The sequence below is a fragment of the Enhydra lutris genome, unplaced genomic scaffold (genome assembly GCF_002288905.1).
Source record: "Enhydra lutris kenyoni isolate GAN:26980312 unplaced genomic scaffold, ASM228890v2 scaffoldscaffold44, whole genome shotgun sequence".
NCBI lineage: Eukaryota > Metazoa > Chordata > Mammalia > Carnivora > Mustelidae > Enhydra > Enhydra lutris.
The window spans coordinates 3,148,341-3,171,648 of NW_019154128.1; the positions used below are offsets into that span (position 1 = coordinate 3,148,341).

At 40.2% G+C, this 23,308-nt stretch overlaps 1 protein-coding gene across 1 annotated transcript in view; it reads left to right on the top strand.

Moving 5' to 3' along the window:
- The window catches only part of LOC111155957 (ST6 beta-galactoside alpha-2,6-sialyltransferase 2), a 35,867-nt gene extending 24,913 nt beyond the window's left edge, over positions 1-10,954 (top strand). The window contains exon 5 of the mRNA XM_022516439.1: positions 10,450-10,954. Coding sequence (XP_022372147.1) covers positions 10,450-10,721 — 272 coding nt within the window. The 3' untranslated portion in view covers positions 10,722-10,954. The remainder of the gene's footprint in view (positions 1-10,449) is intronic.
- The last annotated feature ends 12,354 nt before the right edge of the window (positions 10,955-23,308 follow it).

Below are 23,308 nucleotides of genomic sequence, written 5' to 3' on the forward strand. Positions count from 1 at the left end.
AGGCAGATGAGCCTGGTAGCCCAGGTCCCAACCAGCAGCACACAGAGGAGACGCTCTAGTTAAATCTATAATTGACCAACTGACAGTATTTTTTTTTTGCAGAAACCACCAACACATCTGGCCACTTTTTAAAAGGCAACCACTACTGGTTACATTATAACTAATATTTCTGGAATTCATAAATGCAGACACTATAATTTCAGGTTATTTAAATACGCACAAGAATAATAGGCTGAAAAGCAAGTCATAACTTTTTTTTTCCATTTTGTATTGTTTTGGGGGGTTCTAATTTCCCAATATATCACCCACACTTAGATGTTTAGCACAAAATAATCAGTCACTTAACATTCATATTTATGATTTTATAAAATATGTCACAATTATATGGATTAGGTGCATTTCCTCATGAATAGTGAATCCTGAATGTGTATTACCGTCAAATAATACAATATAAATCAGGGAAAATTTGGCCTTCAAGTATTACCCTTGCATTATATGATTTTATCGAATAAGGTAGATGCTTCTTTAACTATTGTTATATTACAACAAGTTTAAGTCTCCAAACCACCTTTTAGTTACAAATATTTTCTGGAATTCTCCCTTGAAGAGTTGCTTTTGCTCTTAAATTATCCTAAGTATGGTTCTCATGATTTCCTATTTCATGATGAATTTATGGGGAAACCTGACAGAGCTGCTAAATTTCTACTAGACTGGCATATTCCATACACTCAGGTTTCCTTTCACTCTAACCACTCCTTCAGAAATACATTTTGCAGTGTTGTGTTGGTCATTCTCAGAAATTCCTACTTTACCTTACATATGACTGATGTCCAAATGTTACCTGGAACTGATGTCAGCCAGTATTTTGCCTGTTGATTGTATTGTGCTGTTTCTCTCCATAGTTCTCTGTCATGTGTTGAAGGGATAAATTCATTAAGGAGAAAATTCTATCATTCTGGATGATTTTGGATGTTACTTTAAATCTTTTGCCAGGGGAAAGCAAGATAAGTTTAATCACAATTAGGGGTGCCTGGGTGGCTCAGTGGGTTAAAGCCTCTGCCTTCAGCTCAGGTCATGATCCCAGGGTCCTGGAATCGAGGCCCACATCGGGCTCTCTTCTCAGCGGGGAGCTTGCTTCCCTTCCTCTCTCTCTGTCTGCCTCTTTGCCTACTTGTGATCTCTGTCTGTCAAATAAATAAATAAAATCTTAAAAAAAAAAGTTTTAATCACAATTAAAGTCAAGGCTATAAATGATTACACTATACGAGATCTGAAAACACATCAAATCCAAAGCTAGAGATGCAAAGTAGAGTTTTATAGGGAAAACCTCATTCATTCAGAATTTGTGATACCCTGTACATGGGTTATGGTTTGCTTTTTATTCTGGTTTTGAAGCAAATAAATAAGTGTATATATTGCTAGTATGCTGAGTCATATAATGTGACATTTTATTAAGACCAGTTGAAATGCTTTTTAATTGGTTTGATAATTACATTGCATTATACAATACTTAAGGACATGTAATTTGGCAAATGAATGCTTCTTGAGTCATAATTGCCTGGAAAAATGTGCGCCTTTTTTTTTTCTTTAAATGAATCCCTAGTATGGACTCATTTATAAAAACTGGCCAAAGAAACTGAATGTTAATTGAATTATATTTAAAGATTTTAAAAACCTGGCTACATGCCCTTCTGATTGGCTTAGAAAAATACATTAAAAAGTGTCTGAATACGGGGCGCCTGGGTGGCTCAGTGGATTAAGCCACTGCCTTCGGCTCAGGTCATGATCTCGGGGTTCTGGGATCGAGCCCCACATCGGGCTCTCTGCTCAGCAGGGAGCCTGCTTCCCCCTGACTCTCTGCCTACTTGTGATCTCTCTCTGTCAAATAAATAAATAAAATCTTAAAAAAAAAAAAAAAAAAAAAAAGAAATGAGCTTTAAAAAAAAAAAAGTGTCTGAATACTAATCTGCCTATCTAAAAGTCTGGCTTCACGGTGAAAGCAGAAATTTTTTTAATTGAGTTTTAATTGATATACAACATTATATTAGTTTCAGGTGTAGACCCTGATGATTAGATATTTGTTTCTATTGCAAAATGATCACCACAGTAAATTTGATTAATGCCTGTCACCATGCTTGGTTTGCAGAAATTTCTCTTATGATGAGAATTTTTAAGATCTGTGTTCTTAATAGCTTTCCAATATGTAATAGAGTGTTACATGTATGTAACACTGTATAGTTATATCCTGTATGTTATATCCCGTGACATATTTATTGCATAACTGGAAGTTTGTATCTTTTGGCCCCCATCACCTGTTTTGTCCACCACCACTCCTACCGTCCCCCACTGCCCACCACGTCTGGCATCCACCAGTCTGTTCTATCTATGAGGGTGTTTTTTGTTTCTTGTTGTTGTTTTTCTCTTTTTATTCCACATATAAATGAGATCACATGATATTTGTTTTTCTCTAACTTATTTCATGTAGCATTATACCTTCTAGGTCTACCTTTCTTCACTTAGCAATGCCTTCAAGGACACTTAGGCTGTTTCCACATCTTGGTTATTGTAAATAATGCTGCAGTGAACACAGGGGTGCTCATATTTTTCCAGGTGGCTTCTTTTTCTTTGGGTAAATACTGAGAAGTTGAATTTCTGGATCATAAGGTAATTCTATTTTTAATTTTTTGAGGAATCACTACATGTTTTCTGTAGTGGGGTTGCAACAATTTACATTCCTACCAACAGTGCACAAGGGTTTATTTTTCTCCAAATCCTTACCAAAACTTGTTATTTCTTGCCTTTTTGATGATAGAAATTCTAACAGGTGTGACATAATATCTCATTGTGGTTTTGAGTTGCATTTCCCTGATGATGAGTGATGTTGAGCATCCTTTCGTGTACCTCTTGGCCATCTGTATGTTTTCTTTAGAAAAATATCTATTCAGTCTTCTGCCCACTTTTTAATTGGATTGTTGGGGTTTTTTCCTATTAAGTTATATGAGTTCTTTATGTATTTTGGATATTAATTCCTTATCAGGCATGTGATTTACAAATGTTTTCTCCTATTCTGTACATTGTCTTTTCATTTTGTTGATGGTTTCCTTTGCTTTGAAGAAGTTTTTTAGTTTGATATGTCCTACTTGTTTCTTTTTTGTTCTGGTGTCAAATCCAAAAATTCATTGCCAAGATCTGTGTTAAGGAGCTCACACCTGTGTTTTATTCTAGAAATTTTATGGGTTCAGATTTTACATTTAAGTCTTTAATCTATTTTGAGTTAATTTTTCTGTATGGTATAAGATGGAACTTCAATTTCATCTTTGGTATGTGGCTGTCCAGTTTTCCCAGGGCCATTTATTGAAGAGACTATCCTTCCTCCATCACATATTCTTGGCTCTGTTGTTGGAACTTAATTGACCATTTAAGTTTGGGTTTATTTCTGGGCTCTCTATTCTGTTCCATTGTGTCTGTTTTTATGCCAGTACCATACTGTTTTGATTACTACAACTTTGTAACATAGTTTGAAATCAGGGAAGGTGTTGCCTCCAGCTCTGGTCTTCTTTTTCAAAATCATTTTGGCTATTTGGGTTTTTTTGTGGTTCCATACAAATTTTTAGAATTGTTTGCTCTATTTCTGTGGGAAAAAATGCTATCGGGAATTTGGTAGGGACTGCACTGAATCTGTAGATTGCTTTTGGTAGTATGGATATTTTAACAATATTAGTTCTTCCAATTCATGAGCATGGACTATCTTCCCAATTATTTGTGTCTTCTTCAGTTTCTTTCATCGATATAGTTTTTCATCAGTACAGTTTTCAGTGTGCAGATCTTTCACCTTCTTAGTTAAATTTATTCCTAGGTATTTTATTGTTTATAATGCAATTGTAAATAGGATTGTTATCTTAATTTTTCTTTCTGATAGCTTGTTATTAGTGTAGAGAAACAAAACACATTTTTTGTATATTGATTTTATATCCTGCAACTTTACTGAATTCTTTTATTAATTCTAACAGGTTTTGGTCTAGCCTTCAGAGTTTTGTATATCTAGTATCATGTCATCTGCAAATAGTGACAGTTTTATTTCTTCCTTTCCAATCCTAATGCCTTTTACTTCTTTCTCTTGCCTAATTGCCCTAAGACTTCATACTATGCTGGATAAAAGTGGCAAACGTGGACATCCTTGTCTTGTTCCTGATCTCAAAGGGAAAACTTTCAGCTTTTCATCACTGGGTATGATGTAGCTGTGGGCTAGTCATATATGGCCTTCATTATGTTGCGGTTCATTTCCTCCATACCCATTTTGTTGAGAACTTTTACCATAAATGAATGTTGAATTTTGTCAAATGCTTTCCTACATCTACTGTGATGATCATATGACATTTTTTCCTTCATTTTGTTAAAGTGGTCTCTCACATTGATTGATTTATTGATGCTAATTCATCCTTACATCCCTGTAACAAATCCCACTTGATTGTAGTGTATGATCCTTTTAATGCACTGTTGAATTTGGTTTGCTGATATTTTATTGAGCATGTTTGTACCTATGGTCATCAGGGATATGGGCTTGTGATTTTCTTTCATTGCAGCATCCTTGTCTGGTTTTGGTATCAGGGTAATGTTGGCCTCATAAAATGAATTTGGAAGTGCTCCCATCTCCTCCGTGTTTTGGAAGAATTTGAGAAGGATTGGTATTAATTCTCTTTTGAATGCTGGGTGAAACCAGTAAAATTTTATTAGTGATGATACTTAACATTAAAGTTTAAGTGATTTTTTAGAAATTCTTTACTGAATAGCATAGTATTAAATTATTTGTATTCTTTTTGATTTTTAGGTAACCCTGAGCAGTCCTAAGAGAGGAAATGAAAAAAAGAATAAAAACATTTTTAGCATAACCAGATGTGAATTCCCCATATTGGTCTGACATGGAGAATTGATTATGAAGTAACATGATACTTTGAATTTATCCATATATGGTCTCTTTGCAGAAAAGATTTAACCTGGCAGGCTTGACTGCTGATCTTTAGGAAGGCATGCTTACAAAGTTGGCCCTTGGCTGGCATCTGGGATCTTTGATTTGGGAAGGTTCCCAATCCCATAACTGATAAGAGTAGTTCACTGTGCCCAGACTGTTTATGTAAGCAGTATGGTTTATGCAGAATACCTGCTTTCATTCTGGAAGTCTGGAATTTGGGTATGTGCCAGGCAGAGATGGCCTCCACGACCAGTTCCCAGTAAAAATCTTGAGCACTGGGTCTCACAAAAATTTCCCTGATTGGGGAGCTTGGGAGGCTCAGTGTGTTAAGCCTTTGCCTTTGGCTCAGGTCGTGATCTCAGGGTCCCAGGATTGAGTCCTGCATTGGGCTCTCTGCTCAGCAGGGAGCCTGCTTCCCCCTCTTTCTGCCTGCCTCTCTGCCTACTTGTGATCTCTCTCTCTGTGTGTCAAATAAATAAATAAAATCTTAAAAAAAAAAAAAAAAACTTCCCTGATTGACATTTCACATGTGTTGCTAGGGGTATTAAGCAAATCTGGTGTGACTGCATTGGTAGTAGAAACTTGGCCTTAATTTCCCCTAAACTTTGGCTGATTTAACCCTGTATCCTTTTGCTTTAATGAATTATAGTTGAGTATCACTGAATATTAGGTCCTGTGGGTCCTCCTAGTGAGTCATCACACCTGGGGGTGGGTTGGGGACTCTCAACATGGTACTCTACTGATAGTAATTCAGAGGACATCTGAGAACCATGTGTTGTTGGTATTTACATCATTTGTGGATAATAGGGCTCAACCTCACAATTCTTTCAGAAACAATGCTGGTAGTAGGACTCAAATATTCTTTCCCAGTGTATTCTGTAAAACACTCTCTTCAAGTCATCCAAAGAATTGTAGGTCATGGGCTCTCTACCTCTTTTCAAATTTAAAGGTTAGTTCTTTAATTTACTTTCTTTCCTTAAAGAAACTTTCTCTTAATCCCCATTGATTAGCACTGTGCCCAGTTTAATAAATGTTGGATTTAATTGAAGAGGTCTCCAGCGGAACATGAAGACTTTGATCTTTCCCAGCCCTGTCCCAGCCCTGCCTCCCTGTGGTGTCTACACCCATACGCCCTGTTCCCTGACACACACCCTGTGAACTGTGCCAGGGCTGTTACAGGACTCCAAATACCGGTGTCTGCGTCGTTCATTTTTACAAAACAAGAAGAAATTTCATCTTCAGGATTTTGTGTGTTGCTAAGTGCTGTTGACTCATAGGATAACTGATGTGTAGATCTGACCACATTTAGTAATAGTGATTTTCAGTATTTATTATATGACAGAGTCTGAATCTAAACTCAAAATAATGTGTAATAATGGACTTAATAAATTGAAATGCAGAGTATGCATATGCCGAATGAATTGACCATGCTGTATGAAAAAAGTTCAAAATAAGAAAAGTATTCTCCAGTTTTGGTTCCCTCAATCTTGTCCACCTTTCACATGTACCCAACAAATTGTAAATTACTTTTTCCCTTCCCTTTGAAGGGGTTGCCATACCAATTTGTGATATCAGCATTACAACTGGCTGCGGTTTAAACAGGTAGAACAGATTCTGCCATTAAGTTTTAGGGTGCTCTAGGCTCATGGTTACTGGAAGCCACAAGTTCATATAAGTACACGATGGGATGGACAGCTGCTTTTGTAAATCTGTCTCAGGTAAGGAAAGATCAGGAGGAATTGTGCAGATAACTCAAGGCAAGAACCCACACTTTCTTAACCTGTATTGGCCTCCATTTTAAACCATCATGAACTAACTGCCAAGTTCCTGCATTTTTGAAGTTCTAGAAGTTATTTTTTAAATACAAGGGGTTTATATAAGAGAACACTAAAATGTACTTATTTACTTGCAATGAAACTAACTTCTTGCCTAGTCTTCTGACAAAATCTGTATTGTATATCTAGCAAATGCATGATTAAGATGTAAAAATTAACCAGCAGCAAAGTGAAAATTTTCTCTAGGAAACTTTCTAGAAAAAAGAAATTAAATTCAAATATCTTAATAGATTTTTCTTTTTTTTTTTTTTTAAGAGCATGAGCAGGGAGGAGCAGAGGGAGAGGGAGAGAGAGAGAATCTCTTAAGTGGGTTTCATGCCTAGCACAGAGCCTGATGCGGGGCTTGCTCTCACAATCCTGAGATCATGTTCTAAGTCAAAATCAAGAGTTGAGACGCTAACCAGCTGAGCCACCCAGGTGCCCCTTAGTAGATCACTTTTGAGACTAAGACGGTATCAAGGACTAGAGAAACTACCCAAGGATCTTCTTCCTTGGGTGTGGGTGGCAGCGCAGTTCTAGATTTAATCTAACATGTAGAATGTATAGCTAGTTAGGACACAATATGGGAATCCATTACAGCAGACTTTTTCAAAGGATATGTGTGTCAGACCAGCATGATCCTCAAAGTATGGGAAGTGGAATGATTTGGTCCAGAAATATTAGTCATTGGTCTATAAATAGATGATTATAGAAATTGAACATATTTACAACTTCCGTGGCAACTTGACATAGCATGGCATCCAAATGTGTAGTAATTTTCCTAGTAAGTCATTGTACTGTATTTTACAGAAGTAATAGTCTGTCATAGATCAGACTCCGCCCCCCCCACCATAACCCTTCACCACAAATAGCTTAAGTACGTTGGTTAAAAATCCAGCTTCCTGGACCCCAACATAAACCAGTGGAATCCAAATCTCTGAAAATGGGGACTGGTCCCAGGAATGGACATTTAGCAAGCTGCCCCAGTCATTCATCATGCCAAAGTTTGAGAACTGCTTTAGGAGGCAGGCCAATAATGTGGCTAATACATTTCCTAAGTATAAGGTTAACTTTTGAAAGCCATCCACTCTAAGGACCAGAGTTGCAAAGGTGACAGCTCATACACGTTTGACTTCAGGGAGGAGGCTGTGTTGTTGGCCCACAACACACCACAGCTAACAGGGCCCTGTGGTTTCTAGGTACAGTTCCATTGCTAGTTTTTGAGATACCTTTGTGCAAGACACCATCAAAGCTTCTTCACTGCAGGAAAGTGGTTTTATTAATTGTACTAATGGAAAGCATCTAGGTATATGAGGGATGTCTAGGATCCTTTGATGTGGTTCCTTCTGCACAGCTGGTAGGGCCCCACGCCATGCCCAGGGGAGGGCGATGTAGTACAAGACCTTGTTCCATAGCTCCTGATCAGAAAACACTGATGCCTGCCTCAGCTCTGTAGACACAGGCCCTGTGACACTCATCAGGAGAGAACATACACATCAGAGGAGTTCTTGTTTGTTTCAGGTGTAAAGTAACCAGGATCAAAGGGGGAGTTTAATGCTCCCTGGGCACATGGCTTTCTCATTCACCATGTCAATCAATAGACCAGTTTATAAGGAGGAAGGAAAAAAATATTTCTAGAGCAGTAATTGCTCATCAGAAGGGAGAGACTTCTTTGTCGCCTGTGCTGCATGTTCAGCAGCTGCTGATACCCACTCTCCTCAGTGACTTCAGGAGGGAGGTGCTGCTCCTTGGCTCCCCCTGAATCATTGTCACTCACTCAGCCATCCCAAGGAAGGGGCCACAACCTAGCAGTAGGGCAACCCATGAAGAGGAGGAGGAAATGGGTTGTGGGAGGAAAAGGAAAGAAACAGAACAGTAACTTGAAGTTTTGTTTTGTTTTGTTTTCATTTCATTTTATTTTATTTCTTGTCAGTGTTCCAGAATCCATCGTTTATGCACCACACCCAGTGCTTCATGCCATATGTACCCTCCATAATACCCTCCATCAGGCTCACCCAACGCCCCATCCCCACCCCTCCAAAAACCTCAGTTTGTTTCTCAGAGTCCACAGTCTCTCATGGTTCATCTCCCCCTCCAATTTCCCCAAATTCTCTTCTCCTCTTCTTCTCCCAATGTCCTCCATATTATTCCTTATGCTCCACAAGTAAGTGAAACCATATGATAATTGACTCTCTCTCTTTGACTTATCTGACTCAGCATAATCTCCTCCAGTCCTGTCTATGTTGATGCAAAAGTTGGGTATTCATCCTTTCTGATGAAGGCATAATACTCCTTGTATACATGGACCAGATCTTCCTTATCCATTCGTCCATTGAAGGGCATCTTGGTTCTTTCCACAGTTTGGCGATTGTGGCCATTGTTGCTATGAACCTTGGGGTACATCTGGCCCTTCTTTTCACTACATCAGTATGTTTGGGGTAAATACCCAGTAGTGCAGTTGCAGGGTCATAGAGTAGCTCTATTTTTAATTGTTTTGACAGAGCTCTTGAGGACATTTTTGCTTCTTAGAATTTGAACTGATTCTCTGTTAGGAATCGGTTTTATTCTCAGCCACAATCCTGTGTCCTGGCTCTCAAGTCACACCTTTAAAGGCTTCTAAACAGGATGCCATTGTCATCTGTGGACCAGCACTCTTTCTCCCGCTTCTCTTCCTCCCCTTGTCTGCCAGGCAGCCTGGGAGGTTCTGGCTCACCTCCTTGAGGAGTTCCTCCAGACCCCGACAAAATTCAGCCCCTTCTCTCTCCTCTCCCTGTGGCCCTTATGCATGACATTCTCTGATTGTGAGAATTGTCATAGTTGATTAATAAGAAATACGATTGTCCCCTGCAGATAGATGTTGCCATTTAACAGGAACTAACCATTGTGACTATGTTTTTTTCATAAGAAAGGATTGCTCTTTCATAAAAGGGATAAATATATATATCCCTTATATATATATAAGTTTAAAGGATATTAACAAAGATGGTGGTGGTGCTGGGGAAAAAGAAAGCCTTTTAGCCTGTCTAGATCAAGAACTAGATTTGCCCAGGGAGGATAAAGTTTGATAGCTCTCTATTTAAAACATTAAACAAGAAATAAAGAAATTAAAGCGACTTTAGTACTGACAGATGCAGGGAGAGAAATAATTTTGGTAATAGGAATCTTCAACTCTGCATCCCCAATTCCATCTCTTTCTTTTCAAACAACTATCTGAGAATCAGTTACAATCAAGCAACTATTTTATAGTCAGTCTTTTTCTAACCGTTTCTGCAGTAACTACTCTTGCAAATGAAGACAGGTCGTGTGTGTGGACCGCGACGCAAGATACTTTAACTTGGGGAATGCAAATCTGTTACTAGACTGTCCTCTTGTTCAGTTCAGTGCCGTTGTCTCCTCCTCTCTCGCCGCCCCGCCCACAATAATCAGCCAGATGCCAGAATGTGCGTCTGTCACATCTCCGGAGGTGCCCGCGCCCCATGAGCCACAGACAGGCCACTTGCTGGCGGTCCTAACACTGCAAATGTGTAAGTGACAAGAAACGAGTGCGGACCAAGTGGGCATCCCACAGTCACTCCCACCACCGCGCTCCGAAACATCCTCCCTCCTGCCCGGAGGGATGTAAAAAGGGCTTCTGTTCAAGGGCTTCTGATTTTCTTTCCGCGGCAGGGATCCTCATCATGATGTCCCTGTGCGGCGAAGTGCACGTGTACGAGTACATCCCGTCCATCCGGCAGACGGAGCTGTGCCACTACCACGAGCTGTACTATGACGCGGCGTGCACGCTCGGCGCCTACCACCCGCTGCTCTATGAGAAGCTGCTGGTGCAGAGGCTGAACACCGGCGCCCAGGGCGACCTGCACCGCAAGGGAAAGGTGGTTCTGCCTGGGCTCCGGGCCGTGCGCTGCCCCGCGCCCAACCCCGCTGGTCCCCCATCTTGAAGAGGGGCTCTTGAGAATCGATGTGCAATAAGGTACTACTGTTGTCCTCGGAGTCACAGGAGAATACTTGAAGATGTATTTTAGGCGATGTAGTCTTCAGTCCTTTAGACTGTCACTTAGCGGTGGCCACGAGAATTCTTCTTTTTCTAAGCCATGGAGTATTTATGACTGCTTTGAATACAGGAATGGAATTTAAAAGGAAAAGAAGCTCAAGAAAGATGCAAAAAAAAAAAAAAAAAAAAAAAGCAAACGTATGACAAATGAGTAGTATACCTCCAGAAATGTTAACCTTTTCTTAAGCCGTGGGCACCCCTGTGAGGCTTGGTTTCCGCTACAGTTTTCAGTGATGTATTTGATATTACGAAATGGTTTAGACACATGTTGGGGTACAGTATCTGTAACACCTAGCGTGTCAGTCGCACATTTGTTCATTATTAAAGATCCTAGCGTTTATGACAAGCATCTGAATCAGCACTCAGATGTGTTTATCTTAACAATAAAATTCCCCCGTATATGTTGAGAGATGGCAAACTGTTGCTTGCTGGCAAACTGCGGCATTCCCTGCTCTATTTCCCATTGCCCGCCCAAGCTTTGCTCTTTGTGTATCAGGACAGATTTCTAAAACCAGAAAACACCCGTCTCGAGCAGTCCAAGGAAAAAGTCAACCCTGGGATAGCACTACAGAGGAGACACTTTGTTTTCCTGCAGTATTTTCTTACTTTGACAAATAAATACACAATCACCCGGCTGCAGGGTGGCCCAGGGCCAGAATAGTCCCAGCTTTTCTGCATGGTACATCCTCAGCTGCCAGTCCTCCTTACTGTTACACCCACGGACACTTGCGACCCCCTGCCGCCGTGGGGGAGGACCCCTTCGGGTCAGAAGGAGGGGATATGGAACCTTCATTCTGTGCTTCTGGGGATGCACACCTGTCTCTTTCATGGAGATTTCTTTCAGGCCAATAGCAGCTGCTGGAACCCCAGCAATGATGTACTAGATTTTCACCAATTCTCCCTGCAAATAGATATTGAGGAACCCTGTCCCTGTTTTCACAGATATATTTTATGTCAGCAACATACAAGCCATATAATTAAATAAAATTGTGTGAAAACATTGTTCTTTAACAAGGAAAATACGTATATGCTTGAGAAGCAAAGGCACCTGGGGGAAGAAGTTGTCACCCCAATATGTTAGCTATATTCAGATCTGTTTTATTTTGGTTTTAATCTCAACTTTTACCACTGATACATTGAAAAACAATTTTTTTTTTTGCTATAATGTAGTGAAACAGAAACATTTTGGAATACATTCATTGAACATGCTGTCTCTCTATGTAACCAAAACATAGCACAAGAGGTAAGACTTTTTTAATTAAATACATTCTCCCTTGCAAGTCTATGAATGTCAGGAGAGTTTAGTGGGAAAGTTTTTTTTTTTGTTCCAGGATTGGTTTTTTCCCTGAATGCTCTCAAAACTACTTTCTTGAGCAAGGAAGGTTTATGGAAATTGACAGCTTCTGTTTGGTGAGTCTAAATCCCCTGAAATCGGGTTGGGTGATGGGCATCTCTCTCCTATGGCTTATTATAACAGTGAAGTAGAGGACTAATAGAAAAATTTCAGTTATGACAGCATCCACTAGAAGCCCATTTTGAGAGCTTTCTTTCCAGGTCTATGAGAAGACATCGATCACTTTGTCCTACACATTTGCTTATGTGTAAGCTGATGTGGTCAAGCCGCTTTTCTCTCTGGTTTCCTGAAAGACCTTAGTCTTGTCCCCACGTGCAGTGAGTACGGAGTTCAGATTGTGAGGTTGCTCTGAGTACAGTGAGCCGTCCTTCCATGGCCTTGGTTCTCCCTAGACCTTCCAGCTCTGCCTTCAAATGTCCATGACACAGAAGTTCCTTTGATAGTCTTCCTGGTAGATTTCCTTCAGACCTTATTACCCCCGACAGCCCCCTTTGGTGATATAAGAGGCTGGTTAGAGAAAGATTCATTGGGGGTCACTATAAATATTCAAGTTCAAAAGCCGCAGAAAGTACTTCAAACACTTCAAAGATTTTTAAATAGCATTTTGTTGTAACGCATGTACTTTTAAAAGGTCCTTTCAGTCTCATTGACATTACAAGAAAGACTGAAGAGCATAAAGGAAATCCAATTAAAATTTTTGAATTTATTATGGCCTTAGAGACTCTTGGGAACCAGGGTCTGCTAAACATTCAGAAAATGTGGTACACATATTAATATAGTGTGACTGGGCATTCTTCTATTTGAAAGTTTAGTTTAGCCTCCCAAAAATATCAGGCAGTTAGAGTTAACATGACTGTGTCTAGTATTAGTTAAATTGGTCCTAAGTGCCAGTATTTTGCCAGACATTGATTAAGTCCTTCTAGGCTACATTTACTGAACTGCAGTAAGCACACAGCTCTTCCGTGGAGTAGTTAATGATAAACGCTGTCCTAGTACATTTCTTCCAGGCTCTGCCCCTCCCAAGACGCTCCAACTGCTTCTGGAAGGGATGCCCATATGATCTTTAAGGTGCAATCAGAATGCATTAGCTGTCCTCAAATAATTTCACAACCCCTTTTGTGATGGTTGTTGTTATAGCAAAGAAACGAATTTTGACCAAGAATGACAACTCACCTTTATCTAGGTTTTCACTTACTTGTTTCCCCAGTCCCTCTCCCAGGTATGCGAGTGGGGTTTAACAGATGTCCAACACTCACTGTCCACAGGGAATACCGGTGCTGGCCCTGTGTACCTGACCTTCCCCACTAAGTCCTTACAGGGCTGCTTTTATCAAGAACTTTGTGCAGAGGCCAAGAGAAGCTCCATTGAAAGTTGCATATATGCATCGTGCAACATCAAGGGCATGCATTAAGTTAAGCCATGTGAGCGACTTTTGCGCATGTTTTAATTACTGGGGCCTTCCTTTTTGCCTGGACGCAGAGCTCAGAGAGCCCTGCTTCAGTCATAGCCCTTCAAGCGTCTTGTGCCCTCCGTCTCTAAGCCAGACATTTAATCAATCCTGAACTCACCAGTAATCATCTGTCATTGTAGCCGTAGCGTCTGGACAAAGCGATGCTGAAATGATCATTAGCATTTACAAAATTGGGAAATAAAAGTAACTGTTTAAAACTACCACGGTGTTGCTCCATTACGTGTTTATGAGCCAGTTCATTCTGGTGGAACAGATTAATACCTTATGTTGCTGGCTGACCCTTCCGGGCCGGAGCACTTGCAGCCACTGAATTAATTAGGTCCTGTTTGGCTGCGTTAAGTGGGATCAGTCTCACGTGAGTAATGGCACACGATGGAGGTGTTCTCCGGGCACAAATGACATGATGAAAGTTCTCTCTCCAGCCTCTCTCAGAGATCAACACACAGCACGTGTCTGAGGCTGGTGGGCAAAGTGACCTGGTCCCATTTCTGTTTAGCTATAGGAAGAGACAGAGGAAGGGAGGGGGGAGTTATCAAGAAATCCATGACTGGCCAAGTAGTCTCTGTATTCTGTCGTATTGTCTGATTTGACTTCCTACTTTCTGATAGCTTAGAGCTCTCTACTCGGTTGTTAACAGCCCATGACGACAGCTGCGTTTAGAAATTAACTGCTTAGGTAAAACGTGCCTGAGTTCCAACTTGTTTTTTTATACTCTGGACATTTCCATTGTGAAAATACTCTGCATGTTCTTGTCACTTGGGCATTACTTACACAACTGGTAAACGAAAGGTATCACTCCAGGAATTCAAGGATAAGATGTAAGTTCTGATTTTTGTTTTATTAAGTGAATGAAGCCTTTTAGTAAGAAACAATAATCCAGCATATTCTTCTACAAGCTTGGAATGATAGAATTTAAAGAATTAAAGACATTGCTATAGTTCTTACTTTTGTTATGAAAGTGTGCATGTAGATATAGTTATATAATTGTATATATACATATCTACACACATGGTCAGTCTTATATTGTCTTTTTTCATCAAACTTGATTCCTGAGACCTTTACAATAAATTTTATTTTAATTATGCAATGCCAATTTTTTAATAGAAGAGAGCAAGTGTTATATGTCCTTCTATTAAAAAAATAAATGCCGTCTTCGCACACACTGATATTCTACACACCCTGGGCGTGTTTGAAAATATGGCAGAAAATTTTTTAAATGGCAGAAATATTTAAAAGGCACTATGTAGGTAGAACCACTACCGAACATCGTGACCTCATCGGAAACCTAATGGAACATTGAACATTGATGAGAAGGTTACTTATTATAGCTCAAGGCTTTTACAAAGATGGGGGGAAAACTGAATATTGGTTCTGTGGAAAACAGTCTTCTTACCAGGTAGGTTTCAAACAAATTAACTGTGCTGGTAATGCTAAAATCCTAACATTTATGATACCATACATCCTGTTGTACGCTCGCTAAAATACTTACGAAATTTTCCCGGTGGGAACCAGTGAACTTTTTTAACAGCTTTGGGAATTTTTTTGTATGATAATTTTTAAACTGAAATGTGTACTCTTCAAATTAATTAAGGCCTGAGCTTTTTCCAGGAGTCACATTTGAAAAAAAGTGTTTGTATACATTTTAACACCTTTGATATTTTCTATTTTGGTTTTGTATATTTTTATGTATACACAGTGTACAGACTTTTTTCTTGTAAATAAAAACATGTTTGCATTTGTCTAGACGTTTCTCTGTTTTCATTTGTAAAAGTTGCGGATAAAAATGAGTGAGGGGCAGAAGAAAGAGCCATCCCTAGGAGAACACGGCAAAAAGCCGAAAGCTAATTAGAAAATTGCAAACGGGGTACCAGCAGCAGGCCCTGGAACTGTGAGTAGGGACACCGCCTGGGCCGAGACCAGGGGCAGGCTCTGTCTTCTTCACCCAAGAGCTCACTGCCAAATAGGAAGATCTACAGTGGCAAGAACAATGAGGATTTTCTTAGACGACCACATCTGGATGTCGAGTTAGTAGCCCAGCATTTTGGTTAATGGATTGCCTCGGGAGACCCATCCCCAGCTGGCCAGGGCTTTGGGTCTTAGAAAATATGCCTAAGTTATCAGAGGAAGGCCTCGGGCTGGAGAGATCACGTTAAGCTGCCTCCATGTCCCATCCGCCGTGGGGAATCTTCATGCTGGCTATGGAGGGAAAATCGGTTCATTAGGCTGCTCGAAAGAAGTTCCCGGTCATTTGTGCTTTCTGGGCACAGTGCAAAGGAAGCCTTGAAGGGAGGCACTCAGGTGTTTGATGTCAGGACTGATGTGAGCAGCTGGGGAATTCGGGAGCCATAAATCACGGCTCCACATTTGGGCTGCATCAGAGAAGGCTCCCACCACCTCTGTGTTACGTCAGTTTTCTTTCCCCCACAAGATGACTGCCTGTTTCCAGATAATTAAAACGCAGACCTGGCTCCGAAGGTCCTGATTAGAAGGCTGGTCCCCCCGGCTCAGAGAGCAGCCGCGGAGAGGCCTTGCCGCAGAAATGCCTCTGTGGGGGACTGGCTGGTGGCCTCTCTGATCCGGTCGATCCTGCGAGGACAGAGAGGGAGAAGACCAGGAATGACTGTCAAGTAGCTGACACAGAGATGAAGGAGGAATGGGGAGAAGTGGATGAGGGTGAGGAACAGGGAGGAGTAAAGGGAGAGGGAGGGAAATCTAAGTGCCTGGAGCTTCAATGATTTGCATAACAAAGGCATCCATTCAGAATCAAAGCTGCCTCTTGGCTGAAGGCTCCAAGGGTTAAGGGAGCTCTAGGCCTGAAATGTTAGAAACCCTCCAGCACAGAATGCTTCAGGAGGAGGGCTCCCAGCTGGCCCCTCCAGGAAGCAGGGATTGGCAAACTGCAGCCCACTGCCTATTTTTGTAAATAAAGTTTTACTGGCACACAGCCATACTCCCATGTTCAGGTATTATCTAAGCTGCCACATATAAAGAGACCTTATAGTCCACCTGCCAAGTCTAAACATGAATTATCTGGCCCTTTACAGAAAAGGTTTGCCCACCTCCCATTATAAATACAGTGGCCCCCAGGCTTATCCCTGGTTTTGCTACCCATGGTTCAGTTACCCAAGGTCAGCCGCCAGATGATCCTCCGGAACCAGATGACCCTCCTTCTGACCCGTCAGCAGGAGGTCAATAGAGGTGTAAGGCTAGGTCGCAGCACCTACACCATTCAGCTCAACTTCATCTCATCATATAGGCATCTTATCATCTCACATCGTCACAAGAGGAAGGGTGAGTAGAGCACAATCATATACTCAGACCACATTCATATAACATTTATTGCTGTATATTGTTACAATTGTTCTATGTTGTCATTATCATTAATCTCTACTGTGCCTAATTTATACATTAAGCTTTATCATAGGTATGTATAAAAAGTATAGTATATATAGGATTGAGTACTATCTTTGGTTCTAGGCATCCACTGGGGTCTTGGACTATCTCCACTGGAGATCCGGGGGACCACTGCAAAATTTACCAAGAGCTATTTAGGCAAGCCTTAGGGTAGGTGGTTGCATTTAGGCCTCAGAAAATCACCTTCTAAGGTAGCTATTTTATTAGACCCAGAAAGCTGGGACTCAAGTTTACTCATCGACCTATAATCACATGGCCAGAAAATGCCAGGGGCTGGCTTGCAATCCTCGTCTGACTTAAAAGCTCATGCTTGGAACCATTACGGTAGGCTTTTTAAAGCAGCCTCTAGTATCTAGAGATACTGCTTGAATACTTGAGTATCCCATACCGAAATACTCCAAGTTTTGGAGGACAATTATAATTTGAATATTTTGAGAAACCATGCTATGAAAGTTATGTAGATTAACAGAGGATCCCGGTTTTTCAAGTTTTCTAAATCCCCAGAATACTAAAATGCATCTGAACTACATGGGTCAGTCAAGTACAATTTTTATTTTGTTATTAGAAGCCAGTCTCTATGTGTGTCCCACTGAGGGTGTAGAGTGCCTCTCACGTGGTGTAGAGAAAGCAGGCATAGAGCACTGGCATTTCATCCACTATTTCCAGCTACTGTCCTAAATTGCATCATACTGGAGAAACAAACAGTACTTAACCTGAAAAATGAGATGCCAGCTGAGAAGCTGATCACAAAAGTAAAATAAAAGAAAAATCAATGACTTTGAAAAATACTTTCCTGTCATTGCTGACTTCCTGATCCTCACAAGGGGGGAGAAAAAAGAGGATTAGAACAACAGCATGCCCCTTGGCGATTTAAAAAAAAAAAAAAATGATGCTGGCCTGAAGCCACTGGGGAGGGTTCTTTTTGAACCACACCTCTTCACATTTGTGAAGCCTGTTTGAGGGAGCCCTGTGCGAAGCCTCTAAGGGGAGACCAGCTGGGACCTTGGCAGCCATGTTGGGCGGCAGGAATAAAGAACCGCAGCCATGATACAGAAGTTGCCTTTCCAGAGGGGCTCTGAGAGGTGGCCTCAGCTGACCTAGGAATCCCGAGCCAACAGTGGTGTTGCATACAGCTCTCGTCTAACCTACATGGCAGGTGTATGTAACGTAACTGTTTTTTCCATCACTAAACTTAATTTCTGTCTTGAATCCCCTTCCCATCTCCAGGTAAAAATTACCATATTTCACCTCATCGAAGACATCCTTAAGTATAAGAGGCACCACTACAGAGAAAAATGCTGTAATTAAAGTAGTGAGACCTCAAATATGTGCTGACAAACACAGCAGCCACAAGCCACATAAGGATATTGAACAGCTGAAATGGGGCTCATGAGATTTGAGATGTGAAGTATAAAATACACCTCGGATTTCTAAAACTTACTGTGAGAAGATGAATGTAAACTATCTCAATCATTGTGCTATATTGACAATACTGAAATGATATTTCAGACACTTGGGGTTAAATAAAAATATATGAAAATTAATTTTACTTGTTCCTTTTGGTCTTTTTAACATGCTTGCTAGAAGATTTGCAGTACCTATGCTCATGTTCTAGCTCTGGTAAACAATATTTTGAACTTGTAAGTTGGTTGGAAAAGCTTTTAAGCTTATTTAGACAAATTTGTGTTACATTATCATGCTTGTACATACAGCAAAGCTAAATATAAGTGAAATAGATTATTTAAGATATTCTTTTTTTTTAAGATTTTATGTATTTTACAAAGAGAGAGAGAGAGCAGGAGAACACAAGCAGGGGGAGAGGCAGAGGGAGAAGCAGGCTCCCCACCAAGCAGAGAGCCCCGTATGGGGCTTGATTCCAGGACCCTGGGATCAGGACCTGAGCTGAAAGCATGATGCTTAACAGACTGAGCCACCCAGGCACCCTTATTTAAGGTATTCTTAAAGCATTCATATTCAGAGGCTCTCTTCTGAATCATTTTTTGAATAAGAGTCACTAATTTCTGTAATTTTCTGACCCGCAGCTGTTCTCTGCACCATCAGAAGCAATGGGACACCTGGGTGGCTCAGTTAGGTAAGCATCTGTCTTTTGCTCAGGTCATGATATTGGAGTCCTGGGATTGAGCCCACATCAGGCTCCCTGCTTAGCAGGGAGTTTGCTTCTCCCTCTCCCTCTGCCTGCTGCTCCCCCTGCTTGTACTCTCTTTGTCAAATAAATAAATAAAATCTTAAAAAAATAATAAAAATAAAGGGTGCTCTACTATCATCTTCAGGATTTCCTTCTGAGCTACTGATACATTCTGCCATTTTAATCTCCACAAGGAGATAAGAACAAATTCTTAGAACTACTGACTAGCAAATAGTGATGGCAAACTGCGTTTCAACTTCTGGGATGTTAAAATATGAGGGAAAAAATTTTGGTATTATGAAAAATGATATTTCTAGCCAACTGAGACGCTCAGGTGCCCCGAAAAATGATATTTCTAACCTAGCTTGGATTTAATCCCATTCTTTCCCCAAGGTTGTGTTTAAATACTGGACTACAGAAGAGCACTTCTAATATGGCAGTGTGAGATCTACCAGAAATCCACTCCCTCCGTGAAAGCAACAAGAACACTGGAAGAAATTGTTGGAATCAAGTTTTTCAGACATTAGGACAATAACTAAGGGCTGAAAACAATCCAAAGAGTGTTTATTCATGAAGAATGTCTAAATCTCTCAATAAGAACAGTGAGCTTTGTGGCATTTTTAACTTGCCATATTCTCTTTCCTTTCTCTCCAGCTCCCAGAGCGTCTTGAACAACAGCCTCACAACTATGGTAGCTGTGAAAACCAGAATGCTAGCAGCCACTGGAAGGTCAGAATGGCTTTTGAGCTCCCCGAAAGCTCTAGAAAACTAGAAAACTAGCACTATTTGACCTCTCTTACAACTCACTGCAAAACACCTTTCTCAGAGATTATAGTTCTTTTCCTGATTCAGAGCCATCTGGGGCTAACAGCCCTATCACTAGGGTGTTTGCTAAAAACAACCAGCAGCATTTCTTTAACATTTCAGCTATCTGAGGTAGTGATACCAGTTAGGGGTAACAAGAGGCTGACCAAGGTCTTATAATAAAAAACTGGGAATGAGATGTCTGTAGCAGTCTTTGAAAAACCTTTGACATCTCTGCATATGACAAGCAAGTCATATGCAGAGATGTGTGTATGCCCAGAAAAAACCTGAGATTCAAGTCTTCAAGACATGCTTCAGTACACTCATAGACCCCTTGGCAAAGGCTAGGTAACTTATTGGTCCAAGGCATTGAAGAAAATCACTCTCCAATCACTAGCTAAACGCTGAAACTGAGCAAAGACCTCAGTGACTGCATACAACAAGGAATACAGAATTTACATAATTAGTCCAGAGAGTCACTAACGAATAGCAAAAATAAATAACCATGGAGAAGGGAGGAGAATCCAATTTCCAGAATTGCCATATTAAATAATACAAAATGTCCAGTTTTTAACAAAAGATTATGAGACATACGACAAACAAGTAAATATAGCCCAAAGATGGAAAAAAAAATCTATGAGGAAGATAGATGTTGGATTTACTAGATAAAATCTTTAAATCAGCTATTATAATTATGTTCAAACAAAAGATAACCATGTCTAAATAATTTTTTTAAAGTGTAAGAGCAATGGTTCACATAACAGACTATCAATAAAGTTATAGATATTATAAAAATAATGAAACAGAAATTTTAGAGTTGGAAAGTATGATCCCTGAAATTAAAATTTTGCTAAAGGGGCCTAAAAGCAGATTTTAACAAGCAGAAGAAATAATTAATGAATTTGAAGGTATATAAACTGGACTGCACCACAGTAAAAACCTTCATGTTTCAAAGGGTACCATTAAGAAAGTGAAAGGACAAGTCACAAAATGGGAGAAAATATTTACAAATCACATATCTGATAAAGGTCTAGTATCTAGAATATATAAAGAACTTCTACAACTACACAATAAAAAAAAGCATAGAAATCCAATTAAATGGAAAAAGGATTTGAAAAGATATCTCTATACAAAAGATGTACAAATGGACATGAACCCCATGAAAAATGTTCAACATCATGAGTTATTAGGAAAATGTAAATCAAAACCACGTGATACAACTTGACACACACAAGGATGTCGATAATCAAAAACAAGACATGGCAAGTATTGGTAAGAGTGTAGAGAAACTGGAACACACTTACTTTGCTAGTGAGGATGTAAAATGGTGTGTCTGCTAAGGAAAACAGTTTGGCGGGTCTTCAAAAAAAATAGAGATACAGTGATCAAACATCTCAGCAAGTCCATCCTAATGTCTGGAACCTGTGAATATGTTATGTCACATGGCAAAGGGTATTGTGGTGCTTGACTGGCTCAGTTAGGAGAACATGAAACTCTTGATCTCGTGGTTGTGAGTTCAAACCCCACTTGGGCATAGAGTTTACATTTTTTTTAAAAAAGTAAACAACAACAAAGAATTCCCACATGGCAAAAGATAGTAAGATTTCAGATAGGAATTAATTAGCTGACCTTAAAATAGGGAGATTATTCTGGATAATGAAGGTGGACCTAATGTAATCGTAAAAGTAATGAAAGACTTGGAAGAAGATATGAATAAGGAGAACCAAAGAGATGGCAATGTGCTATCTCTACCCCAAGCATCTTCTTTGGTGATGAAAAAAGAAAGCCACGAGCCAAAGACTATGGGCAACCTCTTGAAGCTGAGAAGGGCAAGGAAGGGAGCCTCCAGGAGGGAATGAAGCTCTGCTGACACCTTGATTTTAGTCCAATGAGATGAATTTCAGACTTCTAAACTACAGAACTATAAGATAATAAATTTTTGTTATAAGCCATTATTAGTGGTACTTTGTTATAATAACCATAGAAAATAAATGCAAAGCTCAAAAAGTTATAAACATATATATCCACACAAAAATTTACACATGAATATCCATAGCAGCCTAGTTCATGATGGCCAAAAAGTAGAAAAAATTCAAGTATCCATATCGATGAATGGATAAAGAAAATGTGGTATGTCCATACAAGAGGATGTTTGAAACTAAAAACATTATATCAAGTGAAAGAAGTTAGTCACAGAAGGACAAATATTTTATGTTTCCTTTCATATGAAATGTCCAGAATTAGGCAAATCCTTACAAACAGAAAGTAGACTAGTGTTTCCTGGAGATTGGGGTGAGGGGAGAGTAGAGAGTGACTGCAGATGCATATGGGGTTTCTTTCTTGGGTGATGGAATGTTCTAGAATTAGCCAATAGTGATGGTCCCATGAACCTGTGAATATGCTCAAAACTACTGAATTATACCCTTTAAAGGGTGAAGTGTGTGGTACGTGAACTATATCTCAACAAAGGAAAAATAAATTTCCTTTTTATTTATACTCAAATGTATTTATACTCAAAAATAAAACTAAAGTTTCATTGAAGTGAAATTCATGACTGTATGAGGGAGCAGCTGCTCATGGCATGAAGCCCTGGAGGACAAGTCTGATTCTCGGCCACCATCCATCCATCCATCCATCATCACTGTGTGTAGCGTGGTTGTGGTTGGTCTAGCGTCCAACCACAGCCAAGCAGATCTACCACCTCTCCTCTTCCTGCAGTCTCAAGGCCTCTGGAGATAAATTGGTCCTCTCACAGGCTATTCCTTTCCCGCTTTGGGTAGGCTCACAAGTCACAGCTGTGTCTTCTGGAGTGATGGGACACCCAGGAGTCTCTGGCTTATTGTTTATAGAGTCCATTTGCTATCCTATGCCATCCTGGTTGCAGGGGTTGCCTTACATCTTGCTTCCTCCCATGGTTCCCCAGGACAAGCAAGTTATGTGTTCTCTCTCTTTGGTGATCTTCAAACCCACCTTGGGATTCTTTTACTGCCCTGATCTTGGACTCAGCCTAGGGTTGGAGGAGCAGGGAAATGGCTCCTGGTTCTGGGCCACCAGTGTCTACCTTTCTTGGTTCTACTCTAGCTTCTCTCTCACCCACACTTTAGAGAACCTTTAGCCAACTGGATACAGATAACAACTAGCTCCTCCTATGGTATGGTCTTCTGACTCTTCTGTCTTAAAACCAACTTGGCTAAAGAAAATCAGAAGCCAAATATCTGACTCTTCATTTCTCTATATTTTACAGTTATATTCCATCTTTGAGGAATGATGGCAACATGCCTTAAC